The sequence below is a fragment of the Phalacrocorax carbo genome, chromosome 2 (assembly GCF_963921805.1).
Source record: "Phalacrocorax carbo chromosome 2, bPhaCar2.1, whole genome shotgun sequence".
Taxonomy (NCBI): Eukaryota; Metazoa; Chordata; class Aves; order Suliformes; family Phalacrocoracidae; genus Phalacrocorax; species Phalacrocorax carbo.
The window spans coordinates 33,901,791-33,928,292 of record NC_087514.1 but is presented as its reverse complement, the minus strand read 5'-3'; the positions used below and the strand labels follow the sequence as shown (position 1 = coordinate 33,928,292).

Genomic DNA, 26,502 nt, shown 5'->3' with positions numbered 1-26,502 from the left:
TCCTGTTAAGAAGCATGTTTTATTTGTCAACTGGTTTTCTCTAAGAACCATATGTCCCAAATAACAATTGTAGTAATAGCCTCAAATAAGGACATTCCTAAATACAATCCAAACCAATGAAATGTATTTCTTTCATCTTTCTGAACATTTTTTTTTCACCACTTTGTCCAGATCATCCTTGCGCGTAACAGCTCACACTTACGGGAAAACAAAGAAATATTCCAGATAATGCAGAAATCAGGTACTACCCCTGTCATTTTTTTTACAGAATACTGAAACTTCTGTCTCTGAGTCTTCCATAACACTACTTAAATGAGACCTCTGTTAAAGCATATAGAGTAGATGGAGTGGTGGTGGCTTGTGGAAACAAGGAATCAGCATTCTCTGACTCCTTTCCTCTAAATGCCTCCAAAAATCACACCTTGTGACAACTTGTAATGCTCATTCAAATGAAGGTATATTAATAAACATTTTAAAACTTTTTGTAATTAGTCTGTTTCAGTTACGACTTCATTTTTTGATTTCTGATACAACAAAAACATTCATGTGGCACACAAAGACACACAACAGACCACAATAAAACCGTTAATACAGAGCTGCAACTCCTATCCAAGACTGAATAAGAGATCTGGTCCTTTAGCTTTCTTAAATTCTAGGCATTTATCCTTTTCACTGCTGCACATATGACTGCTCAGAAGTACATTCTCACGGTAGCTGAACACTAAAACCCTTTTGTTTAGAGAAAATGACTGAAGAGATTAACATTCCAAAATAAACTTTATTCCCTCTACTGCAGGAAGCACCACCAGATGTATCTTAGTCCTTTGCTACAGTAGAGCTTTAACCTGAAAACATAATGCTTATGAGGACAAATTATCAATGCAATTAATATGTAAAATTAATTATCCTTTGATTAGTCTAAAAATTATCTCGTTTTTCTCTGTGATATCTTCAAGGCAGACTTTTCTGCAGTTTATATAACACAAACAACAACAAAACAGAATTACAACATAAAAAAAGGTATGGTTTTAATTTTACAGTGCCATAAGGACGCTGCTGAGTACCGACTTTGGAGTCCTAGAAAAGCTAACCTGGTAGCAAGTAATTTTTCAATACACAAGTTGAAATCTTGGTCTCGTCAATCTGCGTTTTGACTACAGCCAAGCAAAGGTTTCATTCACGTGGTAGATTAAAAAAAAAAAATAAATTCAGTATCTCAAAAAAGGAACCACACTTTTCCCAAACTTTTTATTTCTGAGATGCATAGTACCCGCTTACTTGCATGGAAAAATAAAAGAATTAAAGCCACACCTTTGGATCTAGGATCTTAGGGTAATGCAAACTGTTTATTCATGCCTTAAGACACAGATTTTACAAACTTGGTCAGTGCTACAGGCTACAAAACTAACATGCTGATAATGAGGTACTACAGTAGTAGGTCAATGCTTTGGTATGACAAGCCATCCTAAGTTAAGTATCAAAGGTTCAACTCCAGAAAATAACCAGGGAAGCCAACTGCAATATAGCACAGCCAGCAGAAAACAGCTGTGCAACAGAGGTATGAAACCTGTGGAAACATGTTTTGTACTGATACTGTAACAGGGGTGAAAAACAGAGTATATATTTTACTAGGATTTCACCTACATGAATCTGCAAGAGACAAAAACAAACCTCAGAAAATTCATTGAGCTTAGGTAAATCAAACAGCAGGACAGAGTGAGACAGAATGAACAAGGAAGATAACATTATTTAAGTATTTAGGGAAAAGATACATTTGTAAAAAGGAAAGAAGTTAACTCCTGCATAAGAAGAACATGACACCTACCAGAGTCCAATATAGAAAACCCATGCCCTTTTGATGGAATACTGCACTGTGACTTCAGAAGGAATAGAGTCCATAGGAAACAAAGGTCTGCTATGGTTATAAACTACAAACACTGAATTTTGGATGTGTACAACTCTTAATTAATAAGGATAGTTAAAGAGAAAGATAGCAGGAATGCTGATGATCCTCACCTCAAAGTCAGGGTTGCTGACACATTTCTTTGGGAAGAGCTATTAAGTGATGTGCAGGGACAATTCATACAAAATCACTTCAGGACCAGCAAGCAACTCCAGGATATTCTCCAACAGACTTACAAGTTCTGATACTTCTAATAAAGACAGATTTGTACCTGCTGGTTCAAATGGCAACAGTGAATAACAGAAATTTGGCAGGCTGCTGATATACACATTTCATGGCAAATAATATTTTGCTGCACAGTATCTGGAAGCAGTTGCTCTGAAGTCTCTGTTGACTCACAGAACAGTAGCAGACTTAATGAAGTTTTGGGCTGCCCACAGATACTTACGAACCCGCTAACTATATTTAATTGCATCAGATGAAAGCGTTGTGTGTCACTCTAAAGATCAAAACCTAGAATCTAAGATCTTCAAACAAATAAGCTGGTGGGTTGTTTTAATCAGACACCGAAGAATGTAATAAACCATTTCATAAAAGTAGATCAAAGATATTGGATCAGTTGTTACCACACTATTTTTGGGACTGACTATTGATGATAGCCAATCAAGAACACAGCCGTCATAAAGTGATTTACTCATTTTAACTGTGTAAGTTTTTGAGAATTTGATTTAAGAGCCAAAAAAGGATGCAATGTATTTTTGTGTTAATGAGACACTTCTGGGTAAGACTTCCTGTTATAAAAAGGACTGCAATTTTGAAAAAAAATAATAAATCTTATAAAACCAGGTCAGAGAACAAATGGATGAAGTGTTAAAACAGGGAATAATAAAAGCATTACAAAGCAAATAGTAAAAACCAGGAAGAGTTACTTATTTCTTCCAATATGTCTACGTGCACACAGCTGTGTTTGATCTTTTTTCTGTGTAGTAGTGAGCTGTTTGTGAAGTTTGGCGCCCCCCTTGACCACACCAAACAAAGAGTGGCAAGTCCCAAAGACGGCATCCAGTGAGTAAACAGTTTTCTCCAGTGTCTCTGACTCGGAAGAATACGGGTTACCTTGGGCAGCTGCCACATTGCAATGGATGACGGACTGCATCTCTCAGCTTTATAGGGAAGAAGTGGGAGGTCATACACACGTCACTGAAGATCACAAATATATAGCTGAGTGAGAAAATGAGTTCGGTCACCTCATCAAGGTCTAGAAGGTGCATTGTATTTGCACAGGAGGTGGTTATATCTCCTGTAGGCACATGCTAACTATGGAGTATCTACATGTCTACCAGACAGATCACTTAAAACTGTTCTATCTGTTGGTAAGAGAGCAATTCTGAGTTGGAGAAAGAGTATGTCCTGTTATGGTGGCTGAATATGATGAAAACTATCAATAATCTCCTGAGATGAGAATTCACCTTACGCCTTTTATTTTAGCAGTGGAACATCACACTAGGGATTCAAACTTAAAATATTAAAACTTTAAATTATTCTTTAGGCATGATAAGGATGACTTTCCCACTAAACCCACCTACAAGTTAAGTCGGTAATGGCAGGAGCTTTTATGGCAAGCTTGAGAAAATACACAAAACAGATAAAAGTTTACTGGGCATCTTCTCTATCTTTGAGGGAACCGTATAGCATGCAGTCATGAAGCCGCAGGCCAACAGATTCTAGAGCTAAGAAGGAACGACTTGACAATATAGGGGTACCAAACTGGGATCAAATACTCTGAGAAAGCAGAAGAGCTGGTGAACTCCTTTTCTTTTCATCAGGGAGGCAAGTCAGCACTGCTACTCGGTAAAAAACTAAGACCAGTAAAGACATATGTTACAACAAGTTACAGAGTCTCCAAAACCATCTTTAAGCTGTCTGTTTACAATAATTTCTGGATTTTTCCATTAATCTCTGCAACATAATATTTCATGTACAGTATAATAACAAATCAACCCCATATCAGGCATGCAATTCTGTCATTTCAATTTTATATTTCAGTGGCTGAAGACTGCATACCTCTGAGCCACATTTAGGACATGTAAAATACATATCAAATAAATAGTTACTTTTAATACAGTAGTAACAAAAAACATGTGAACAGCCTATGGTATGAGGCATAGTAGGCCATTCCCCACATAGCGAACATTCCTTGCAGTGGGCTGCTAATGTGTTCTCATTATTGGAAAGACCTGCAATAGGCAAACACCAAGAAGAAATTTTAAGTTTTAGTTTCTGTACATTAATAAGTGGTAGCAGATAGATCAGAAATTCAGCAAAGCCATGCCATATGAGCTCCCTGTTCATGTATTCAAATCCTACCTGACGAACGTTTTGTGGCTTGCAAAAAACTGACCTAATTCCTAAAATGCGTTCTGTTAGAGTTGCAAATGTTCCTTTCTGAAGAAAAATCAGAAAATTTAGAAGTCCACAAAGTTTAAGAAGTCCAGCTGCAAAGTTAATATAACACTTAATTTTGCAGAAAGATTGCAGTTGACGATTGTTAAATAAATCGTAGCATCTTTCTTCCAACCATCTTCCACCAACAGTGAAAATAAGATACCATAACTTCTGGTGTTTGCTCAGAGGTTGGTATTTCTCTGTCTGAGATAAATTATTCTTGTATTGAATATTCAGAATAGCCTGCCCCACAGTTGCATTCTTGGAATAGATAGTGAATCTCCATAATATCAGCCATAAAAATGCTTTTACTTCTGGTTCAAAATGAGCCAACACCCCTGGTTTAAATCCATGAAAACAGCTGGTGAACTGGGACCACACTAGTTGTTCCAGGGCTTTGTTTAGTTCAAGAGCATCAAGTTGACTTATTCTGAGCACAGGATTCACACTCTTTTCATTTCCAATGTTGGAGGCCATTTCTTCACAAAAAAACTTTCTAGGAATAAACACAAAAATATTTTAGTATAATGGAGCATTTCCTATTTTTATTCTTATTAACGATAACAAAGTATATAGCAGCAGTAAACAAGAAATACCAAAAAAGCTTCTTCAGAATGATATATTAATATGTTATTAATATGCTACAAGTCCTTTCAGGAAGCTTTACATTAACAGTATAAAATTTCATCTCAAAAGAAGTTACATTGGACTGTGTCTCATAAACAGTAACATTTGTATTTGGTTATAGAGAAGTGTTTAACACCTTCCATGTACTTAGAGAAATCTGCAGATTTAACACTTCACTGTATAAATTAAAAAAAAATAAAAATCGCTGAGCATAACTGTGACATTCAATTGGACCTTAAAATGGAAGATCAGAAACAAGAACTGTAAAACTCTCTGGTGTTTTAAGGAGAAATAGGGAAAATGTACATACTAACTAAAATCTGGAAGAGAACAGTGGGGTGGATAGAAAATATTGCCATATGAATACTTCAGTAGCTGCAGCTGATAGCAGAATCTTAGAAATACTAACAAATTTAAGGATTACATACAGAAATGTATGGATGAAAATTAAGGTGGGAATGATAAAGCTTGCTAAATAAAGGCAGTGATTTGTTTAGAGAAGAATCATTATATGAGATTAAAGAAATATTCAGCATTCAAACATAAATTATCATATAGTACATCACTGAAGCCTGCATATATTTTCTAGAGTCTTTTGACAGGTGCGGGATTGTGCTACTTGTCGTATAACAAATTTCCTGGCAAGATGATTAATGTATACTAGCAACTTCAACAAATGTATACAGAGAAAAATAGAATTATTTGTTAAAATTGCTTGGTTTAAAAGTTATTGTATCTGGAATTCCATGACTAAGAAAATAAATGCAATAAATTGCAAGAGCAAAATATGGATAATGCCTCCGTAATGTAAAATTGTGGGGTAACTGATTTTTGGTTCCTTGTGCCCACATAAAAAACCTGAAGTAATTTAGGAGGAGTGGTATATTTCAGGTAGTATGCAACATATTTCACTTTCTAAGCCAGATTCTCTGCATAACAGACAAGCAAGGGTCAACAGCATTCTGGTGAAAGTACAGAAGGTGGTACTTCAAATCCTTATAAATAAGAGGAAAACCTGCTATAACACAAGACTGCTTTGAATAAAAGATGCTGTATAGGATCCTATATAGGAATGGTTGCTGATGATACTACTAAAAAAAGAGAAATCCTCCAAACCAATAACCATTTGCTGAAACAGAGCACACCAAAAGATTTAAAAGCCAGTCTAAAGCATTATTTGTAGCATTCCTACTGTTTTCTATACCTATAGTTGGTCATGTCTGTACAAAAACATAATGCAAAGCTAAAAGGAAACATGATTTTGTTTTTAATGTATGCTGTACATCAGTAGTTCCCAATTACCGAAGACTTGCTACGTAGGTAGAGCATACAATAGCTCCACTCAGTTTCTTTAAATTCCTCATTAGCAAGCAAAAAAAGCTGAAGGCAGTATGAAGTGGCTGAAGGCCACCTCCTCTAAGCAAATAGCCATGGGGTTCATTGCATCAACCCCCACTGGCTCATCAAACCAGTATACAAGGGTACAGAAATGCAAGTACACCCAAGCCTATCTCACTCGCACTTCTGTCTGTTCTGTAGTAAGTACCAAGGCACAGGAAGTGTGGTTGGAAAGCATTATCCAGTATCATCACAGTAACTTACCTCCTCCTCTTTGTGATCAAAGGGTCAATTCAACCCCTACTGGATCTTGCTGTATCACTTCAAAACTCTAGCTCCAATGACTATGCACCCTCCTACCCCTCACCCTCTCACCTGGCTACCATTTTAGGAACCAGAGCCTCTGATAACTGTCTGCTCTGGAACCTGTCATTCTGGTCATAACTTCTAAAAGTCTAATGTCTTCTTCACTTCTAGGAACAGCTCAGTCCCTTCTACACATTTCACTCCATCCTGCTCAGTTACCCTCCTACTAGTGCTCTGTACAATTCCCAATACACAAAATCCCCTTTCAAAATCCTAAAGTTGTTTGAAAGGGACATCTTATCAAACAGCTTCCTTGATCCTTCTATTAAGACTATTTTCTAACATCAGTTCAACCATGTTTTCCAGCTATCTTCCATTATCCCAGGTGTTATGAGAAACCGCTGTAATAGATTACTCAAATAAGGTAGAGTAAATCTGTGCAGATTCCCTCCCCCCAGTATAGCCAAATTATCTAAAGAAACCTCAGCAAGTGAGGAATAGGTCATCAGATACCTTCTGAAGTTCAAGGAAAATGTGTCAAATACACAGGATTATGATGGATCATGAAATACAGAAGAAAACCTATGGATCGCTCTATGCTAGGAGCTGATTCTGGTAGGCAGCAAGCTGAACACAAGCCACCAGTGCATCCTTGCAGCAATAATGCCTACTGGAGTGCATAGCATGCACACACCTAGCAGACTGAAGCACGTGCTTATTCCCCTCTAGCTGGCATTGGTGAGTTGACACCTGGGATACTATGTCCAGTTTTGCCTCTTTGCTATCAATAGTACAAAAGAAATATCAAGAAACATAAAAGAGTCCAGCCACTAATATAATCCGGGAACCCCAACACCTTATATATAAGGAGAACTTGAAGGAACTCAGATTGTTCAACTGGAAGATACGGCAGCTAAGAAGTCATTGAATAGTAATCTTCCACTACCTAAAGGTTACAGAGAAGATTAAGTCAAACCATTCTGTAAGATGCACTGAAATAAAGAGAGGCAAATGGCTGTAAGTTGCTACATGAGAAATTCCAATTGGGCATATGGAAACTGGAACAGTTTGTGTACAGGGACTGTGAAATCTCCATCCCTGGAGATTCTTAAAACTTAACCAAACAAAGCCCTAAGCTATCCTGTTCTAGCACTGAATTTATCCCCAATTTTCACAGGAGGAGGGACTAGATGTCATGAAGATCTTCCCCAGACCTTCCCAAAAATCTGTGCATGCCTCATCATAGAATCTGATTCATTTGTGACAATACATATTTTTTTCATGTCCATGATCCTTTACAGAACTTTATTTGAAGGAAATAACTTCACTGAACCTGTCAGTGTGGGTTGGAACTTTGTATAGAGAAAATGGGAACCTCTTTTGAACCTACAAATCCAACCACTGTTTGTTAACCTCCAAAATGTTGCAAAATCTGACAAGTCTGCTTTTTAAAAAAACTAGAATCAACACCATATATACTGTTTAACTGTGACTTATTTAATGTCTCTTCCTGAATTACCTACTAGTAGCTTGATTCAACTTTCAAGTTCCTTTGTACAAACTATATGGAAAAGGAAGAATATCTGACAAAAACATAAGGAACTAATAAAGATGTAGTCCTTTAAAATACTTTAAATTATGCTTATAATATTCCTATGTAAGCAAAAGTTTATTTTTGATGAAAAATTCAGTAGAGCATTCTCAATTTAAGCAATAAAACTGGGCATTGGTCTGAAGTTTGTGGTTTGTTGTTTGGTTTTTTTTGGTTTTTTTGTTTTTTGCTAAGAACACTGAAATTTGCCATAGGGCATGGCTGTTAACTGGACCCTGCAAGTTACTTAAAGATTATACCCATATAGCTTTGATTTTAACATGTAAACACACTTCAGTGTGTGTACTATTACATACAGGCTGAAGTGTTCTGCTATACACTATGCTCACTTCCAAAATGATTTAAAGTTTTCCTGTACTTATAGGGTAGATACTTACTTCCCAGACAAACATTAAAAGGGAAAGTTTGAAATCTGTATTTTCCTATGAAAATTATCTGCAAATGTCCTAATGATCTGGGTAACAGCAATTGTTTCTTTGAGAGAAGAGGCTTAAATCCTAATCCCTATTTTGTTATAGTAGGGAATTGTCATGTCTTTATCTATGGCGTCCATTTTTTCAAATGCTACTAAACAATAAATAAATGGTAATAAATAAAGTTTTCCCATTTAAAATTACTTCTTCTACACAACATCCTTTCAGAAATTTGTTAGATTTTTCAGTTTGTAATGTTTTCACAAGCAGTGGTCCTGGAGTAGAGAATAAATGAGAAATATTCTGGTTTAGAACTAGATAATAAACACAGCTTGTAAGTGTCAAGACATTGTACTTTTTAAATGTTGTACTTTTTAAAAGTTAGTTTTGCATTCCATATTCTGCTGAGCTACACAGACTATAAAGAGAACGTTGTTTTTCTTCCATGTTTCTCCATTAAATTCTATTTGCCATGCCCTTACTGTTTCTACTCTCTTATTTGTTCTATTTTAAATTATTTAAAATGAAAGAACTCAGAAGTGTAGACCCACTAATGAAAGAGGCAAATATCAATGCTCAGTTAAGGATGCCATCAAGCTTAGTTTATATGATCAGAATTGAACAGTCAAAAATCAGATGAAGATACATAATAAACTCTATGTGTGATTAACTTGTTACATAAATACACTTTAAGACAAAACACTAAAGACTACTACTTGAAAGGCTCTAATTTGATTTTACATTGTCACAGATATTGCATAGAAAAAAAAATTTAATAAGTTCCTCCCAGAAAAAAAAACCCCGAACATTTCTTTCTCAAATAACCTACAGTTTGTCTGTTTTGTTTTTTTTTTTTAACCAAAAAAAGGAGAATAATCCCACTTGTACAGTACACTGTGCAACAACAACAGCAAAAATTATTGTATATCACCAGGGAAAGAGGAATTTCTTCTGGTATATGTTAGTGCTGTTATCGAGCATTGTACAAATTATGAATGAATATATTTTATTTGGAAACATGTTATTGACAGAAATCTATCAATAGTAATGTGACTATTGTCAACAGCCTGTCAATATTAATGTAATTATGATTAAGGGGATAACATGGATTTTAGCCATAATACCAAGTAACATCTCCAGCATTGCTGCTATCAATATAAGCATTATTATTGACCTGTTCTGGGACTATCAGTATGAGATGTATTACCATCAGGCATATCTGTCAATGCATTCTGCCCACAAAAATTCTACATTTAAATTTACAGGTCTGTAAACTTTGCCTGCAGAAATATACAAGCCCAAGTAACCTCTAGGGTGTCATTTTTTCCACAGGGCTATTCCAGCGGGGATAGGTAATCAAGGGGTTTCTACTGTCTCAGCGCTACTGCAATTGCGTTCCCTGCTTTTTCTATTATAATCATTAGAAGACAGACAGACATATATTATATACAGAAGCTTAAAAATATTTTTAAGAATGATCTGTCAAAACACTTTTTGGGAAGCTACATAAAAATATATTCTATTGAGTAAAAAATGAACTTGGTTCCTTACTGCTCTAAGGATTGTATCCTAAATTGCATTTAGGATACAAGAAGTACCTCTATTCACTTCACTGAGTTCACGATTTAACTATTGTAGATAATCTCTTCTGTGCAGCCAAAACATGTAGTCTGAGCACTGTACTCATACAGAGACGGAATGGACCACAAGAGACCACCTAACCCTAACTCAGCATGAACACAGGCTCAAGAATATCTTGACAGATGTTTTAACTACCAAGGAAGCTGATTCCACACTTTCACAAGGTAGTCTGTTCCAGTGTTTTTCTCTCATATTCAGTCAGATGGCTTTCATTCCACAGGAGAAAACAATAGAAACAATGGAGAAGAATTTCCAGTTTGTCTGCATCTTCTCAAGAGGAAAAAGTGGTGAGACAACCAACAAAATACATATAGAAGATTTGCCAAACTAGGCAATGTCCTCTTTCCTACAACATGCCTGGAATCATCCTCCAGAAAAAAAACACCAACTTTACTTTTTTCTAGCAGCATAGTTAGTATTTACCTTGAGGTCTACTATATCTATCCTCAGATCTTCTTCTGACATTTTTCTGTCTGAATAATTATTTCCTGTTTTGTATTCATGTATTTGAGTTTCTTCTCTTAAATGCGGTGCTTTGTACTTGCCTGCTATGCTTTTCATCTTGTTGATTTCAGAGATTCTCTCCAAATTCATCAAGAATATTTTGGATTCTGATCTTATGTTCAAAACAAAACAACAAAAAAAACTAAACCCAAAACTTTCAACCCCTCTTCAGCTTAGTATCATCAGTAACTTTCATAAGTGTGTGTTCTCTTCGATCACCCAACTCATTAATGCCTTCTCATCTTGACAGGGCACTATAGATAATTACTCCGTAAAGGCAATTTTTCAACTTGATGCTGATAATATCAGCATCTAATGGAGATAGTATTGATATTACATTTCCCTAGCTTGCTTATGTAGGGAAAAAGACTTTATTAAAATCAAGCCGTATTGTACCTAAAGTTTTCCTCTTACTTACTAAGCTTGTCATTCTTTCTAAGAGGAGAAACAGGCTGAGGTTTCTTATGAACAGGTCATGTCAAACCATACTGGCTGTTTTACAGTCTCAGTTCTGTGTATTTTTAGATTCAATTTAATTGCTAAGCTATTTACTCCTGAATCTTTATATGAAATTTGAATTGAGAGCTTCAATAATTCTCTTAACAAAAGAATAGAGAGACATAAAACCATATGCACAAACCCATTTCATTGGCTATTTTCTCCCTTTGGGACATTAAATAAATAAATAAAATCAGTGGTGCCCAATTCCTCAGTCATTCTAGGATGAATTTTATTAGGATTTGCCACTTGAGCACATCTATATTAAGATTCCTTAGGCTATTCTTTCTGTGCTTTGGTTCCATTCTTATTTCCTGGCTAAGATTAATTTTATGAAGTATCAGGTCACAATATATCTCTTTTATAAAGTATGAAGTAAAGAATCAGTCTTTGAAAATCTGTTACTTGTTCTCCTTTCTTATTTCATAACCGATCTAGGTAATGGACCTATCCCTTTGTGGATTTTTGGACCCTTTCATTGATTCTTTTCTTGTGCTTTGTAAACTGAATCTTATTTTATTCTTTAGAGTAACTGATTTTATTCTTGCATTCCTATGCTATTCCTTTACATCCATCCCTAATTATGTTGCATTATTTTTGCCTGGACAGCTCTTTTGATTTCCAGGCCACTGAAGAATTCCTGATACATAACATCTCCTTAACATTCATTATTATTATTTTAGTTTATTATTATAAACTATCTCAACACAAAGAAACAACAGGATATGTACAAAAGAGAACAGATTTTTTTAGCCTTTTCAGCAGACTAGATTCTGCCAAGTCCCAGAACTCAGATCTATGGCCCAGGCAGGGGGAAGTCGTTTGCGGTGGACATGTTAGGAATCATACTCTCTCTGGAGAAAATATCGCTGACACACAGTTCCTTTTTACTTCAGGACCTGCAATGCATTAGGTATTGTGCATTCAGTGTTGCCATTTTGGGTGTGTGTGAGAGGGAAAACAAGCCATACCTTTGGCCTACTATCACTTTGTGTTTGTGAGGTTTTTTTGAGAATGTATTCCACTTAACTGTTCTTTTCAGTTACTCTCAGTAGCAGAGGACATTTTAGATGTCAATTTGAAATCAATAAAATTTAAAGATGAGAAATCAGACTATATGTATCCAGTTAATTCTAAAAATCTTCCTTTACATCAACTCTTATAATAAAATACAGAACCTGGACCCCAGCTGCTCAAAACCTCATGTTTTACCATTAATTCTCATCTCTTTCTTGCTCATCAAGTGTACAGAGAAATATCCTCAGATCAAAGTCTAATTGGGAGCCCCAACTGTGTTGTCTCTTAATCACTGTAAAATTAACTTATCACTATATCATTACCTCAAATAACCTTACAAAGATTGACCTTGTATTACTGTCTGGATTTCTATATACGTCTGCTAAATACCTATCATTCTGGAAAGAACATAAACGGATTCTTAAACCATTTGGAATAACTAGTAACACTAATTGAAAGAAACAGTGATACAATGCAATGGCAGAAAATATTATTTACTTCTTATATTCCTGGGAGGCAGGACTATTTTTCAAAATAGACAAAGTAAAGGAAAAAACTGAATGGCTGACTGTGTAACAAGTCAATCCCATGGGTGAAATTAAGATTTTTACTAAGGAGGTTCAGGGAGCAACTAGTAACAAATCTCAGAATCCTGAACCCTACAGTAACATTTAATGTTAGAAAACCAAGTACAAGACAAAGATACATTCAAATCACAGGTTGCTTTTCCAACTTCGACTCAGTAAACTTCGATTTCATAAAATGGGATACAAGAGATTAGCCACCGCTGAATGCCTAGAGACAGCAAGAAAACATAACGATAGTTCATTGATTTATCTTCCATAAACTACCTGCCAGAGTCAAAATATTAGGGCTTCAAGTTACAAAATCAAAACCAGCTCAGAAGAGCCAGAATTGATACAACAGTAATGAAGAGCAGCAGGAAAGTGCTGCACTGTTAGAAGCTGTACATCAGTCATTTCTGTCAGTATTTGATGGAAACTGAAAATCCCGTGTCAATGTAATACATTCTTTCAATGAATGCTAGCAACCAAGACTATTATTGGCCGCTGTTAAACATACTCTGAATGCTAAGAGCTCCCACTGACTTCAGAAAAATTTGTGATCAGTCAGCACTCTTGAAAGACAGATTATTAGATGCGAACAACTAGATCTGATAGACTAATTACTGCATAACTAATACATAAAATTTGTGATGTTAAGTTTAAGGCTACAAAAGCTCAAAGTACATTTGTATTCCCTGTAGCATAAAGGCCATAGATAGAATCATCCTATCAACTTTTTGGATATTGTCCTAATTTTCATTTATTAGAATAAATAGGAAGATAAGCATGTAACAAGTCATATGCTCAATCACTATTCTTCATTATCCCATTCCTTTTCTTTTCCCATCTTATTTCCCCTGTTTTGCCATCCTCTCCTTAGTGTGTCAAACTGCAAACTCACTTCCTAAGGGATCTGTCGATTCCACTTGTAAATGCCCATTCTCTGCTGTACTAAATGAAATCTAGCTGTTGTCCCTTTTAATTGGATCACTGATAAAAGAACCCAAAAGCTCAACCAAACAAAGCTAGATTTTTGGCTTTCCAAAAAACACAGTTCAAAAAAATCCCTTGAGCACTAAGATGAAGAGCCAAAATATACACCCAATACGCAATCTTGACTCTCTTTCTTTGGAACTAGGTAATGGGAATTATCTGGAGACATACCTTACATTTACTGTTGCTAAATCAAAATGGTGGAGGGTTTGATTGGAGTAGTTTGGCAGAGTTGAGACTGTGATGGTTAACTAGGAAGGAACAGCCCCTTGTAAGGGGGGGAGGCATCTCTGACTAAACAAGTATCAGGAGGTACAAGTGCATGGGAAAGATAAAGATCCCTTGTGCTACAAACGTAGGTCTCAATTGTTGATGATCACATCAGCAGATGACAGGGAGACTCTCGCATTTGAAGAGATTCTGGTTATGATGAGGATATGAGGTTCTGGTATAAGGATGGACAACTGAAAGTTGTATTGCATTGCATGTGTAAAAGTGAAAAGGATGTAAAAGCTTAGCAGATGTGCCATCCTTTGTGTTAGGCAGGTGAAACATTGCACTGTGGCAGAGGTATGCAGTTCACTTTCAGAACAGTTCAAAGACAGAACATGAATGCATGGTTGTGAGCACACTGTCGACAGGTATAGCCATAACTCTTCATTTGCGTGTTACTGTTACTTACCTAAAATGTTGGCCTTATGCCTTGTGACACATGTAATATCTGCTTTTCACTGTTGTAAGGGCACTGTATCTCACATAGCCTTATTTTCAAGCACAGTGTCAATCCCAATTTTGTGCATCTTTTCTACACCCCACCTTACCTTTCTTCCATTCGAAACTACCTAAAAAAAAGAGAAGTCATCTAACTTGAATTCCCATTTCACAGCTCTGTGTTTCTGTTCTGCTCCTACCTGTCTGATCCATACGAATGGGTCACCAGATAAGTATGGAGATGCCAGGATGAAGATTGATAAGATACGTAGAAGGGATTCAGAAGCAATGCCTGTTCTATACGCTCAGATACAATTTACCACAGATGACAGAACCTTGGAATTTTGCATTAAACACCTTAGCCTCACCGTTTGTGAAACACAGTCATTGCCCAGATTTTATTCCAGCTTTCTTCCTTTTTACATACATATGCATACCAACTGCACAGTCATGAATATTCAGTGATACGCAAGTGTAACAATGCTGATCCAAGCACTGCACTGCAGGGACATAATGTTCTTTAACCTTTTATTAGAAATACTTATTAGATGAGAAGGGTAAAATCTGTCCTAAATGCATAGCTAACTCATAATTAACCTCTGTCCACATCTGTACCAAAAGGAGGACTGTATGTAAAATGCAATGTTGTTACAGACTGTATATATTTATGGTATGTTAAAGCCAAGAATGCCCTGCATCAACAAAAAGACACGCCAGTTCACTGTCAATTTTAAGTTTTGGCCTTGCATTATATGGCATAACTTACAAATAATTGCATCTAATTACAATCAAGAACTGTCAACTGGTGGAAGGATAAGGAACAGTACTTCACCGTATGTGTCTCATTTTTTAGGCTTGTGTTTTACAGAAACATAAGCTGAAGTAATTTCTGACAGTTACTCCCTCCTGTCTTCCTTCAATTGTGTATCGCCACCTTTTCTTACAGACTAATGCCAATACTCATTTGACCCTCTACTGAACTGTTCTTTTACGTTAAACTGGCAGAAAACAAACCTGTTTAAATTAATTTTTCTACAGATTTAGTACACAAACAGGTCAGCACAGCATCAGGTAGGATGTGTGCAGTACCAGTAGGAATAGCATCAGGGCCAGGAAAAACAGGTAGTCATGAAACTGGCTGCCTTTGAATCTCAGCATCATACTCTTACATCTACCACCAGTCAATAGTAAGATAGAAACCCAAGCCTTTTTTTTTGACAAGAGAAACTGTCCTTATGATCTTCAAACCCGACATGCTGAATGTGCAGGGATAACACCACAACACTGCAAACACGAATAATGAAACTTTTTGCTGTCTTTCAAAAATGAAAAGAAAAAAAGAAGAATTATTTGTACCAGTCCGCTATAAGACTCATGCAGACTTGCAGGTGAGGGGCTACTCTGTTTAAATATGTAACACTACGCGATTCCTTCCCACTCTCACCTTTCTGATATGATAGTACTTTGAAATGTTTGGCATACACAGTGACTAATAGGGATGCTGAGAAAATTAGACATGCTCACTGTCCCCAGATCTTGACAGTTTTATTACTTGGTAATTATGGTAACTTTAAGCACATGAGGGAAGACTGATATGCTTTCACCACGCTCTCTTCAATCCTGTAACTTCATTAGCATTTTAGAATCCACTGGCACGCTTGCACACACATATTACAAGGAAGAGTTTAGAAGAATAATCATTTCCTTACCAGGCAGCCTGAGCTGTACACTGTGACAGCTTCTACAATCCCTCTGCAGTTCCAACATGAATTCCCCTTCGTGATTTAGTTATGCCCACCATGTCATGGCCCTATGTTAATTTCCTTTCTAGGAAAAGTTCCCTTCTCCTTGCCAGTCGCCTCTTGTGGTATCTCCTGTCAGCTCCTCTGCTTATAGAATTAATAATATTATTTCTGAATAATAATATTTTGAATGTATTTTTCAAGTTTTCTTAGAATTTAAATTTGCATTATTTCTTTTCTTTTCCAACCCTGCTGCCAATATTAGCAAAAAGGGAGACAGTGGAGATAGGCAGTGGCAGAGACAGCATTTTTAGGGAGGTTGTTCCCAGACACAAGGAATATTAGGAGTGATTCAACTTACTTCAAAGGCCAAAAACCTCCACAGGCACTCTCTCACAGGGAAAGGAGAAATTGTCCAGACCCAGTCAGAGTCAATCTTGAACCTACCATTACACCACTGCTGTAATTCCTCTCTCTTCCATATCATGCGTTTGTCCTCTTTTTCCTCCACCTCAAAGTTTTCTATTTCTCTTAATTTTTACTCTTTCTTCCTCTGAAAAAAACTGCATTTACTTTCCTTTTGAAAACAGTCTGAAATAATCTCAGACTTCCAAATGTTTTGTATTCCACCTCCAAACAACAAAACAAAACCACCTACCACCTTATCTGAGAGAGACACATTACAAAGAGATAATATCCTTTCTGTTCTCCTTCTCCTGAAGATTTTTGTAAAGTTTAGATCTGAACTAACAATGCTTGCAGGTGTAGGTCAGATGCATGGCTGCAGGAACCATTAAGCTCATCTGAGAAGCTGCAGGACAGAGAGCTTGCTACCTTCTCTGTCCATGTACAGCACAATCTGACTCATGAGCCTGCAGCTTTTTACTTTTTAGCAGAACACACCTTTTTTTTTTTTTTTTTTTACCAGCTTTTAACTTTACTACGTGGAGAGTACAGGGAGTGCTGTGGAGTAGCTGGTGTTGACAGCATACTAGTTAGTTAAAATTAGAGTTGTAGCGTCACGCCCTTTCTCTTCCCCCTTCACTGGTCTATATTCTATTAGGTCTCAGAAGGAAAGCAAACCAACCCACCCTGCAAAAAAAAAATCCCAGCATAAGCAGCCTGCTTAAAAACACCATACTGAAGTAAGCTTCTGCTGCAGTCCTAGAGATGTAACAAGTTGTAGGGGCTGTCATCATTTACTGCAGCAGCAATATAGTTAGTTTGAGTCTATTCCCATTTTAAGTCATATACAACTTACCATCATTTAGGTTGGAAATTTAAATTTGCTCCCTACATGCTCTAAAAAGCTGTGTGATTTCAGATGTTATTCTTGGAAAGCTAACATTTGGAAACCAGACCTTGCTAGGGAGGAATTTACATTAGAGCATTCTAGTGAAAGACTGATTTTAATTAACAATATTATCATCATCTAACTGCATACGTTACATACAAGTACAAATTCATATTTTTTATCTTATGAGTTGTTCAGCTCAGATACGTATTCATTGCCTCTGGTCCTGTCACCAGGCAGCACTGAAAAGAGCCTTGCTCTATCCTCTTGGCACTCTCCTTTCAGGTATTTATATACATACATATATATATATATATACACACACACACACACACATTAATAATATCTCCACCAACCCTTCACTTATCCAGGACTTACCCAGTCCCAGCTCTCTCAGCCTTTCCTCACAGGAGTCATACTCCAGTGCTTTAAACATCTTTGTGGCCCTTTGTTGGATTTTCCAGTATGTCCTCCCCTATACTGGAACCTGGAAGTGGACACAGTACTCCAGATGTGGCCTCACCACTGCTGAGGAGAGGGAGAGGATCCTCGACCATCTCCCTTGACCTGCTGGCAACACTCCTCCTAAAGCAGCCCAGGATACCATTAACCACCTTTGCCACAAGGGCACATTGCTGGCTCACTGTGAACTTGGTGTCCCCCAGAAACCCCAGAGCCTTTTCTGCAAAGCTGCTTTCCAGGTTGCCACCCAGCAGATACCAGGATATGGGGCTGATCCTCCCCAGGTGCAGAACTTTCCACTTTCCCTTCTCAAACTTCCATGAGGTTCCTGTCAGCCCATTTCTCCAGCCTGTCAAGGTCCCTCTGGATGGCAGTGTGACCCTCTGACCTATCAGCCACTCCTCCCAGTTTTGTGCCATCAGCAAACTTGCTGAGGGTACACTCTGCTCCATCACCCAGATCATTAATGAAGATGTTAATGGGATTGGACTCGATATTGACCCCTGGGGTACACCACTAGTTACTGGCCTGCAACTAGACTTTGCACTATTGATCGCTGCCCCATGGGCCCAGATGTTCAGCAAGTTTTACACTGACCTCACTGTCTGCTTACCCTGCCTGTACTTCATCAGCTTCTCTATGAAGATGACACGGGAGACAGTGCTGAAAGCATTACTGAAACAATGTCTACTGCCCTCCCCTTGTCTACCAACATTTCATTGTAGAAAGTTATCAGGTTGGTCAAGCATGACATCCCCTTGGTGATTCCATGCAGACCAATTCTGATCACTTTCTTGTCCTTAATGTGCCTAGAAATGGTTTCCAGGATTAGTTGCTCCACCACCTTCCATCCTTCTTAGGGATCTAGGCGAGACTGATCAGCTTGTAGTTCCCTGGGTATTCTTGCCCTTTTGAATACAGGCATGACATTGGCTTTCCTCCAGCCTTCAGGCTCTTCTCCCAGTCTCTGTGATCAACCAAATATTATTGAGATCATCCTCACAGTGGTACCAGTGGGCATCCTCAGCACACAATGGCTGCATCCCATCTGTGCCCAGAGCATTATATATGTCCAGTTTACTTAAGAATTCTCTGACCTAAACCTTTTCCACCAAGTGTACATCTTCCCTGCTCCAGACTTTCGCCTGGGTTCTACAATTCCTGAAGGTCTTTGCTAGTAGAGACGGAGGTGAATAACGTCTTCAGTACCTCAGCCTTTTCCATGCCCCGTGTGACTAGGGCCCCTGTCCCATTCACTAACGAGCCCACATTTTCCCTAGTCATCCTTCTGCCACTGACGTATTTACAAAAGCACTTCTTGTTGCCTTTGACATCCCTCACCAGATTCAACTCCAGACAGGCTTTGTCCTTCCTAATCACCTATCTGCGCACTCAGATACTGCCTCTATATTCTGCCCAGGTTACCCATCCCTGCTTCTGCATACTTCCCTTTTATGCCTGAGTTTTGTGATGAGCTCCTTGTTCATCCATGCAGGGCTGATGGCATCTTTGCCTGAGTCCTTACTCATTGGGATGGACTGCACTTGAGCTCTGAGGAGGTAATCCTTGATTATCAATCAGCTTTCCTGCACCCCTCCAGGGCCTTATCCCTTGGGACTCTTCCAAGCAGATCCCTGAAGAGGTCAGAGTCTGCGCTGCTGAAGTCCAGGACCATGACCTTGCTTTCTAATATTTAAACCAAGTTCTCGGAAAAAGCAGGCGCTAGTATCAGTAACCAACTGAATAGATTACATTAGTTTCTGCGAGGGACCATACAGCTTAAGGGAGACAAACTAAACTGGAAAAAACATACTGAAGTTCTTTATTTAAAAAGTATTATCTAGACAGTCTCCAAAAAACCTCTCCGGCCAAAAATCATTAGATATCTAAAAAGTTTTAGAAGCCAGATGCTAAAAATAATGTAATATATTATATCTTATTCTTCAGTTAGACAGACGCTAATCCAGTATGAGCTTACTGGTAATATATGAAGAATGCTTCTTATTATATACAGCACTATCTTTCAATTCAAAAACTTACTCATGTTTGTTTCTTCTTATCATTATCTTATTTTTCTTATTATTGTTAGAGCACACCATGCTTACAAGCTAATTTAGTGAAGTTGTATTTATGCCTAAAACGTATCAGCATTAGCTGGACACAATTTTTTTTAAAGATCATCTTGATTCCTGTTCTCACTGAATAAACATAGAAATTGCAATGCTTTGCAATGAATGTTGCAATGACATTGCAACAGTGCTGTGGGATTTTTTTTATTAAAGAGTAGGCCATTATAAGCAACATAGAAATAAAGCACATAGGTAATAAGGTACTTACATTATAACCTCAAATTGTTGACTGATTTGTCTACTGTTTAATTTTCTACTAGTTTTCCTTCAGACCTCTGTTCGTCTCCTCTGTCCCTTCTTTCCCCCTACTTTCTCTGAACCTCATAGCTTTGAAGTGACTTTCATAGGTTTAAAAAACACGGGAAAAGGAAAGACATTTCCACTCTCTCCCATTTTAAATTACATAATTTTCTGAAAGACCATATGCTTAATTACTATATTCAGATATATGTTAACACTGGATTCAGACATTACTCCCTACCGCTTGATTATTTACATCTTGAAGAGTTGTTCAGTTTACAATATATTTTTTTGTATTAATAGTATACAGCCATAAACTTGTCTCCCTCCCAAATATTCTCTGGGTAGCAGCCTTTAGTAATTTTCAGAACTGTCACTTTAAAAGACTATAAAAGATTAAACACAAGAGAAGATCAAATGTCTTTTTTGACTTGCACTACAGCATTTGATGTCAAAGCACAAATGGAGGTCCTTGGATTAGTAACAGTGTCAAAAACTATCAGAGTATAGAAATTACCTTTCCCATTCTATTCTATAAAGTGTCTAATGAAGTCTTTATATACTATCAATACCTGTTCGCAAGTTTTAATTGAGTTTTATTTAGTCCATCACAAGAACATTTGCTTCCTACACTCCCTGAATCACAGTAAGTATCAAAACCTTTCTGAGAGTCACTACTTTCTCTAATAAAAGAAATAATACCTAGAGTCTCAGAGCAGGGTAATAATAAAAAAATCTAATAGGAAACAAACACATAAAGCTCTCAAGCAAACAAAAAAATTCCCTCTCAAATCTAAACACCCTCCTTGCACAAAACAAATATTCCATGTATCTAGCTTAACCCTTAATAATACACCAACATGAACTGGGGATACCATTTCAGCTACCTGACAGCCATCAGTAGATGGATTTCTAATGCATCTGAAGGCCCATTACCTGAGAAATTAAACTTTTTAAAAATAAATTCAGAGGATGATTTTTTTATATGCTTGTACTGCTGTGCTAAGGGCTCTAAGGGTAGCCATGAGAGACTTAAGCATGAGCTAATTCAGACACATGTAAGTTCACCACTATTACTTTACAATTTTCAAAATTTCTAGCATGAGTAAAAGATACTTTGCCACTCACTCAAAGAGATGTCTAATTTTAATTATTTACTCAATTACATGAACATGAAAAGTTTCATTAAAGCTTTAATGGGAAGTGATTTTCTTCATTTGGTAAAAAGGATGTTCTCAACAACAAAATAAAAAACCCACAAGTTTGAACCAAGGCAGGCCTAGAAGTTAAAAGGACTTAAAAATTGAGGCAAAACTCTAAGCAAAGAGTTATTTCATCTGCCTTGTTCCCAGATTAATGCAATTTCAGTATGCTCCATACTCAGTATGTGTACGCAATTCTTACTTTAAAAAATGTGAAGATATATACGTGACACTTAAAAATATATATATCTCTAAAAATTGTTACTTATCAAAATACCCAAACACCCCACCTCTTTCACCCTCCCACAATACAACCCAGACTGGTAGGCAAGAAAGAGAATGTAAATATAAGATCCTTGCAAAAACTTCATAGACAATAGTTTTCAGTGTATTCCACACTGCAATTCACTGACGCCATGAATTACTCAACGGTATAGAGAACACTATAAGCATCACGGTAATTAAAGTGTAAATGCATAAGCTATTAAGATTTTTTAAAATAAAAATAATAATGCTGCTTTCTGAAGAATATGTTTGCATGGACAGACACAAACTTCAGCAATTTTTAGCAATAAAAGTAACATCAAATTTACCCAAAAGAAGACGAATTATTTTCAAAACATTACTGCAGTGTATAGGATAGCAAAATATTGGAAGGATTTTCTTTACAGAAAACTGAAATTAGTTTGAACTAGCTTGTTCACGGTGTAATCTCTCATGCACGGCACCGTCTTTTCTCCACAGACACCACCGCTGATACAAGTGGTAAGCTATTCTCTCCATAGAATGGGTTCATGGAGAATATAACTTTTTAATTCCAGAAAAAGTATTCTTACTAGCAACTAGCGCTATAGCACTAGCAAGCACAGTAATAATTCCAATACAGACATGATCATCTATTTCTAGAGCAGCTTCCAGAATAGTTAAGATCTAAGTGTCCCTCCAATACTCTTGACGTTATGTGCCCTACTGGGCGTTATGCTTTAAAGAGTTAAATTATATATCTGATTTGTGTGAAGTCATCCCTCTAGCTCCAGATCAGGTAACAGAAATTGATGACTTCATGCAGTGTGAGTAAACTTAAACAAAAGAATTCAGAGGTGTGAATTGTCACTTCCCTTAATAGTTTAGTTGCTACTCTGATTCCTCTCCCAGCAATCACAATTTTAGCTGTTTTCCTACTAATCACTTCATTATATAAACTAGTGATGATGGACATCAGGAAGTAAAAATCCAACTGCTGATGAGTAGAAACTGAAGCATAAAGAGGGAAAAAAGTCTGTAGAAGAAAGCACCGATAAAATAGACCATAATAAAGAAAGTAATAGTCTACAATGTGAAAATTTTATCAGCAACTTGCTGAACTACCTATTAATAATGGCTCCAAAGAAGTCAGACAAGAATTCACCCACTTCCAGTAAAATCAAACAAATGGCTAAATTATTTGGAATCAGACTCTACTACAAACTGGCCATACTTCACCTTTGACCTTGACAAACACGTGCCCCCCACTGACAGGTGAAAGACAATACAAGAAATATACTTAGGGATTCGAAGTCATGTACAGTGCTGTCGCTTTCAGTATGTGCTACATCGTAAGCAGAATTCATCCCTCTGCCAAAACACGTTGGCCATTCAGACTAAGTCTACATTAATTTTGTGGCAAACATTAATTTTGTGGTTTGTTACTTACGCCTACAGGCTGCACAAACCTGGATTAAGAGAAAGTGGAAAAGGAGCCGCTGTCACCTTTAGCAGGCAGTATCTATGGGAAGCCTTGTCCCCTACAGCAGCAGTCACAGCAGAGGCCTTTGGAGGTCTACGAATGGTTCACTCTCTCGGCTGACACCAGAACAACAATTCAGATTAAAATATCCCTCTGCCAGAACATTACACCCTTTCGCCTCCGCAGAGCACGCTACCGGGCCCCGTCCCTTCTTACCTTACACTGGGGCCCAGCGGGACACCTCGCAGCCTCCCCGCACACTGAGCCACCCTACAGGGGACGGCAGGTCAGCGGGACCCGCCACGCGGAGCCGCCCGGAGGGGGCGGGAGGAGGAACACTAGTTTTCATAAGCAGGGCCCAGAGGAGCCGCCGGGGTTGAGCCGGGGGCTGCCCCGCCGGCCCCAGCCAGCCGCCCCGAGCCTGTCCCGGGCTCCGCCGAGGGCCGGCACCCGGCAGCACCCCGCAGGGTGAGCAGCGCCGCCCGCCGCCGCCCCGTTCACCGGGGAGGCCCAGCCGCCTCCTCCCGCCCCGCGCTCCCACTGACCTGCGCCGCCGCCGGGACGCTGCGGGGAGGTACGGGCGCGACGGGCTCTACCTCGAGCTTCCTAGAGAAGGCCTAGGAGGAGGGAGGCCCTCCCCGCCGCCACCCCGGCCCGCGGGCACCGTCCGGCCAGCAGGCCTCGCCGGGTCATAGAGACAGCGCCCGCCGCCTAGAGCGGCCGCGGCACGGACAATAGATACGGCAGGTAACCGCCTAGAGCGGCTTTGCAGGAAGTACTCTGGGAGATCGAGGTAATGCGCTAGAAGGGCTCCCAGGAGAGTGTCTGTGCCGGCGTGAACCGCGGGGCGGTTTGACTGACAGGCCACAGAGCAAGTCAGCCGCTCGGGGTAAGGACGAGAAGCCAATGAGAGAGGCAGGAGGAGGGGCGGCCGCGGGGGCCGGCGGGCAGCGGCCCGGCCCGGCCTCCCGGTGGGAGCGGAGCGGGTTGGCGGTTTTGCCGTGTTCGGCTGGGCGGGCGCCAGCGGTGGCCGCTGCTCGAGCGGGTGGGCGCCCGGCGCGGGGGGAAGGCAGCCAGCGGGGGCGGCGAGGCCGAGCGACTTGGAGCCGAGAGCAACCGGGGGCGCGGCCGCGGGCCGTGGGGGGCGAGGAGCTGAGGTAGCGCTTACTGACAGGATTCGTGGGGCCGTGGGGGGAGAAACTGAGCAGAGTAGGGAGGAGATGTGGCAGCAGCCTGTCGGTACTGCAGGCAGGTATTCTCCAGGAGCTTCACACCAGCGCGGCTCGATGTGTGCTTTATTAATTGGTTACTGGCGTTAGTGACAGCCAAGTCCTCCCTCAGCGGGTCCCAAGGTGTTTTAGTTGACTCAGAAGGTATTATTTGAGCGTATTACACACTTAGTTGAGGAAAACTGCATTAGAAAGTTGGCTGTTATGGTTCTACAAAGAAAATTAAAGGGAACTCACTGAAATGTGACCGTATGAACAGGTTGAGAGGAATCTACGTTGTTTATTAAACAAAAAAAATTTAAAAGATAGTCAAATAGTGCTTTATTTATTTCCAAACTAACTATATTTAGCTTTGGTGTATTCATAAATACGGATTCACAGGTAACATTAAGGGTCCCAGCTCTTCTGATAACTTGCCAAGGTTATCCGCGCTAAGGAGGTGGTGGGGGGAGATTCAACTGGCACGTATTGATGGATTCTATACTTTTTTTTTTTCTAACTTGCAGCCAAGAAATCGAGTACACTCTGGACTACTTGTGTCACAAAACAGGATACAGCCCTTTATGAATATTATGGTCTTGAAAGAACAGTTTCGTTGAATAGCTACATGTCATTTTTCACAATGGTAAAGCATCTTCAAAACAGATGCCCAACTTTGTTAACAATGAGAAATTCCTCTTTTAGAAGACCCGAAGTGAGTAAGGCTAATTCCTGTGGCTGATTTCACAAAATGAGGACTAGATTGTTTTATATGAAAACTTAATTTCAAGCAAAATGAGGTAACTAGCTCATTTGAGCTAGGACAGCTCTTATGTTTCACAGAAAGACATTGTAGTGGAAAGCTTATGACCACTAATAAAAGAAAAACAATCACCCCCAAATGATTAGATAGTCTACCATATGCACCAAAGCATTTGGGGCGATTTTTGCTTTGGTTTTGAAACAAAACCATGCATTCATTTATTTCTGCGAGGAGTAATTAATCTAATTGATTCATGGAATTAATCTTCTATTTATTATTTGTCATTGCATATTCGAATTAGAAACAAAAACACTTCCTTGTGGTGGCCACTGTGAAGAGTTATATCAGCATTTAAAAATCCTGTGAAGTGAGACCCTGCGTGACATGGGCGTACCAGAGAAAGGCAATAGAGGACCTGCAACTGAAGGCTGAAGCAGCGTGCTATTTCTTGGCGGGGCTGATATTGTTGTGGCTGTCCCAGGCAGCCAAGCTTTCTAGATGAGAGGTTGTTCTCCAGCCTCTTGCCTTGTGTTTTGACTTGACACTCCAGAGGCAGCTGACCACCTGTGTCTGTCACATGAGGTCTCTGATCAAAAGCTTGCAATGCTAAGTTGTCAGCGCTTGGAATACTTACAGACCCTGTAACAGGAAGTGGAATTGGGGAGTGCTGAACAAGTCTCACGTGCAGAATAAGAGTTTTGACACAAGTTCTGGAAGATGAGTTTCAGAATGTTTCATGAGTAACTTCCGATGAAACCACCTTTCCTCATTCACTCCAGTTCCTGAAAGAAACAGTAAACAAATAGGGGTAGTTGATATCTGAAGTTTGTCCTCGTCTCTGTACTCATCTGACACTCGCATTTCCTCCTGCTCTGTTCATAGGGAGACCATCTGGCCCCCAGGCTGCTGAGAAATCTCTCTCTCCTCCAGGACTCAGTGTGGACAAAGATGGGAAATTAATTCCTGATCAGATCAGTTTTACAGACTGGATAGTCCTAGCTTTTTCTAAGCTGGAAAAGAGCATTCTTGCTCTACAGTGGTGAAAAGGGAGTTTTCAGATATGCAGAATGAAATGGGTCACAAACTAAGGTTACCCTTCTTTTTGAAAAACTTTCAACACCCCTTCCTCCTTGCAAGCAGCGCTTGAATTGTTGTGGTTTGC

General features: G+C 38.9%; 1 protein-coding gene across 2 annotated transcripts; it reads right to left on the bottom strand.

Annotated features, from left to right (window-relative positions):
- PEX2 (peroxisomal biogenesis factor 2) lies at positions 1-24,050 on the bottom strand. 2 transcript variants are annotated; one of them, XM_064442512.1, is made up of 2 exons: positions 23,915-24,050; positions 1-4,844 (listed from the first exon to the last, which is right to left on the bottom strand). In XM_064442512.1, exon 2 carries the CDS (start codon positions 4,823-4,825, stop codon positions 3,911-3,913), a length of 915 nt encoding a protein of 304 aa, XP_064298582.1. In that variant the 5' UTR covers positions 4,826-4,844; positions 23,915-24,050; the 3' UTR covers positions 1-3,910. The 2 variants fall into 2 exon arrangements, with proteins under 2 accessions (XP_064298582.1, XP_064298581.1); XM_064442511.1 differs by lacking the exon at positions 23,915-24,050 and adding an exon at positions 23,586-23,712.
- Between the last annotated feature and the right edge of the window lie 2,452 nt (positions 24,051-26,502).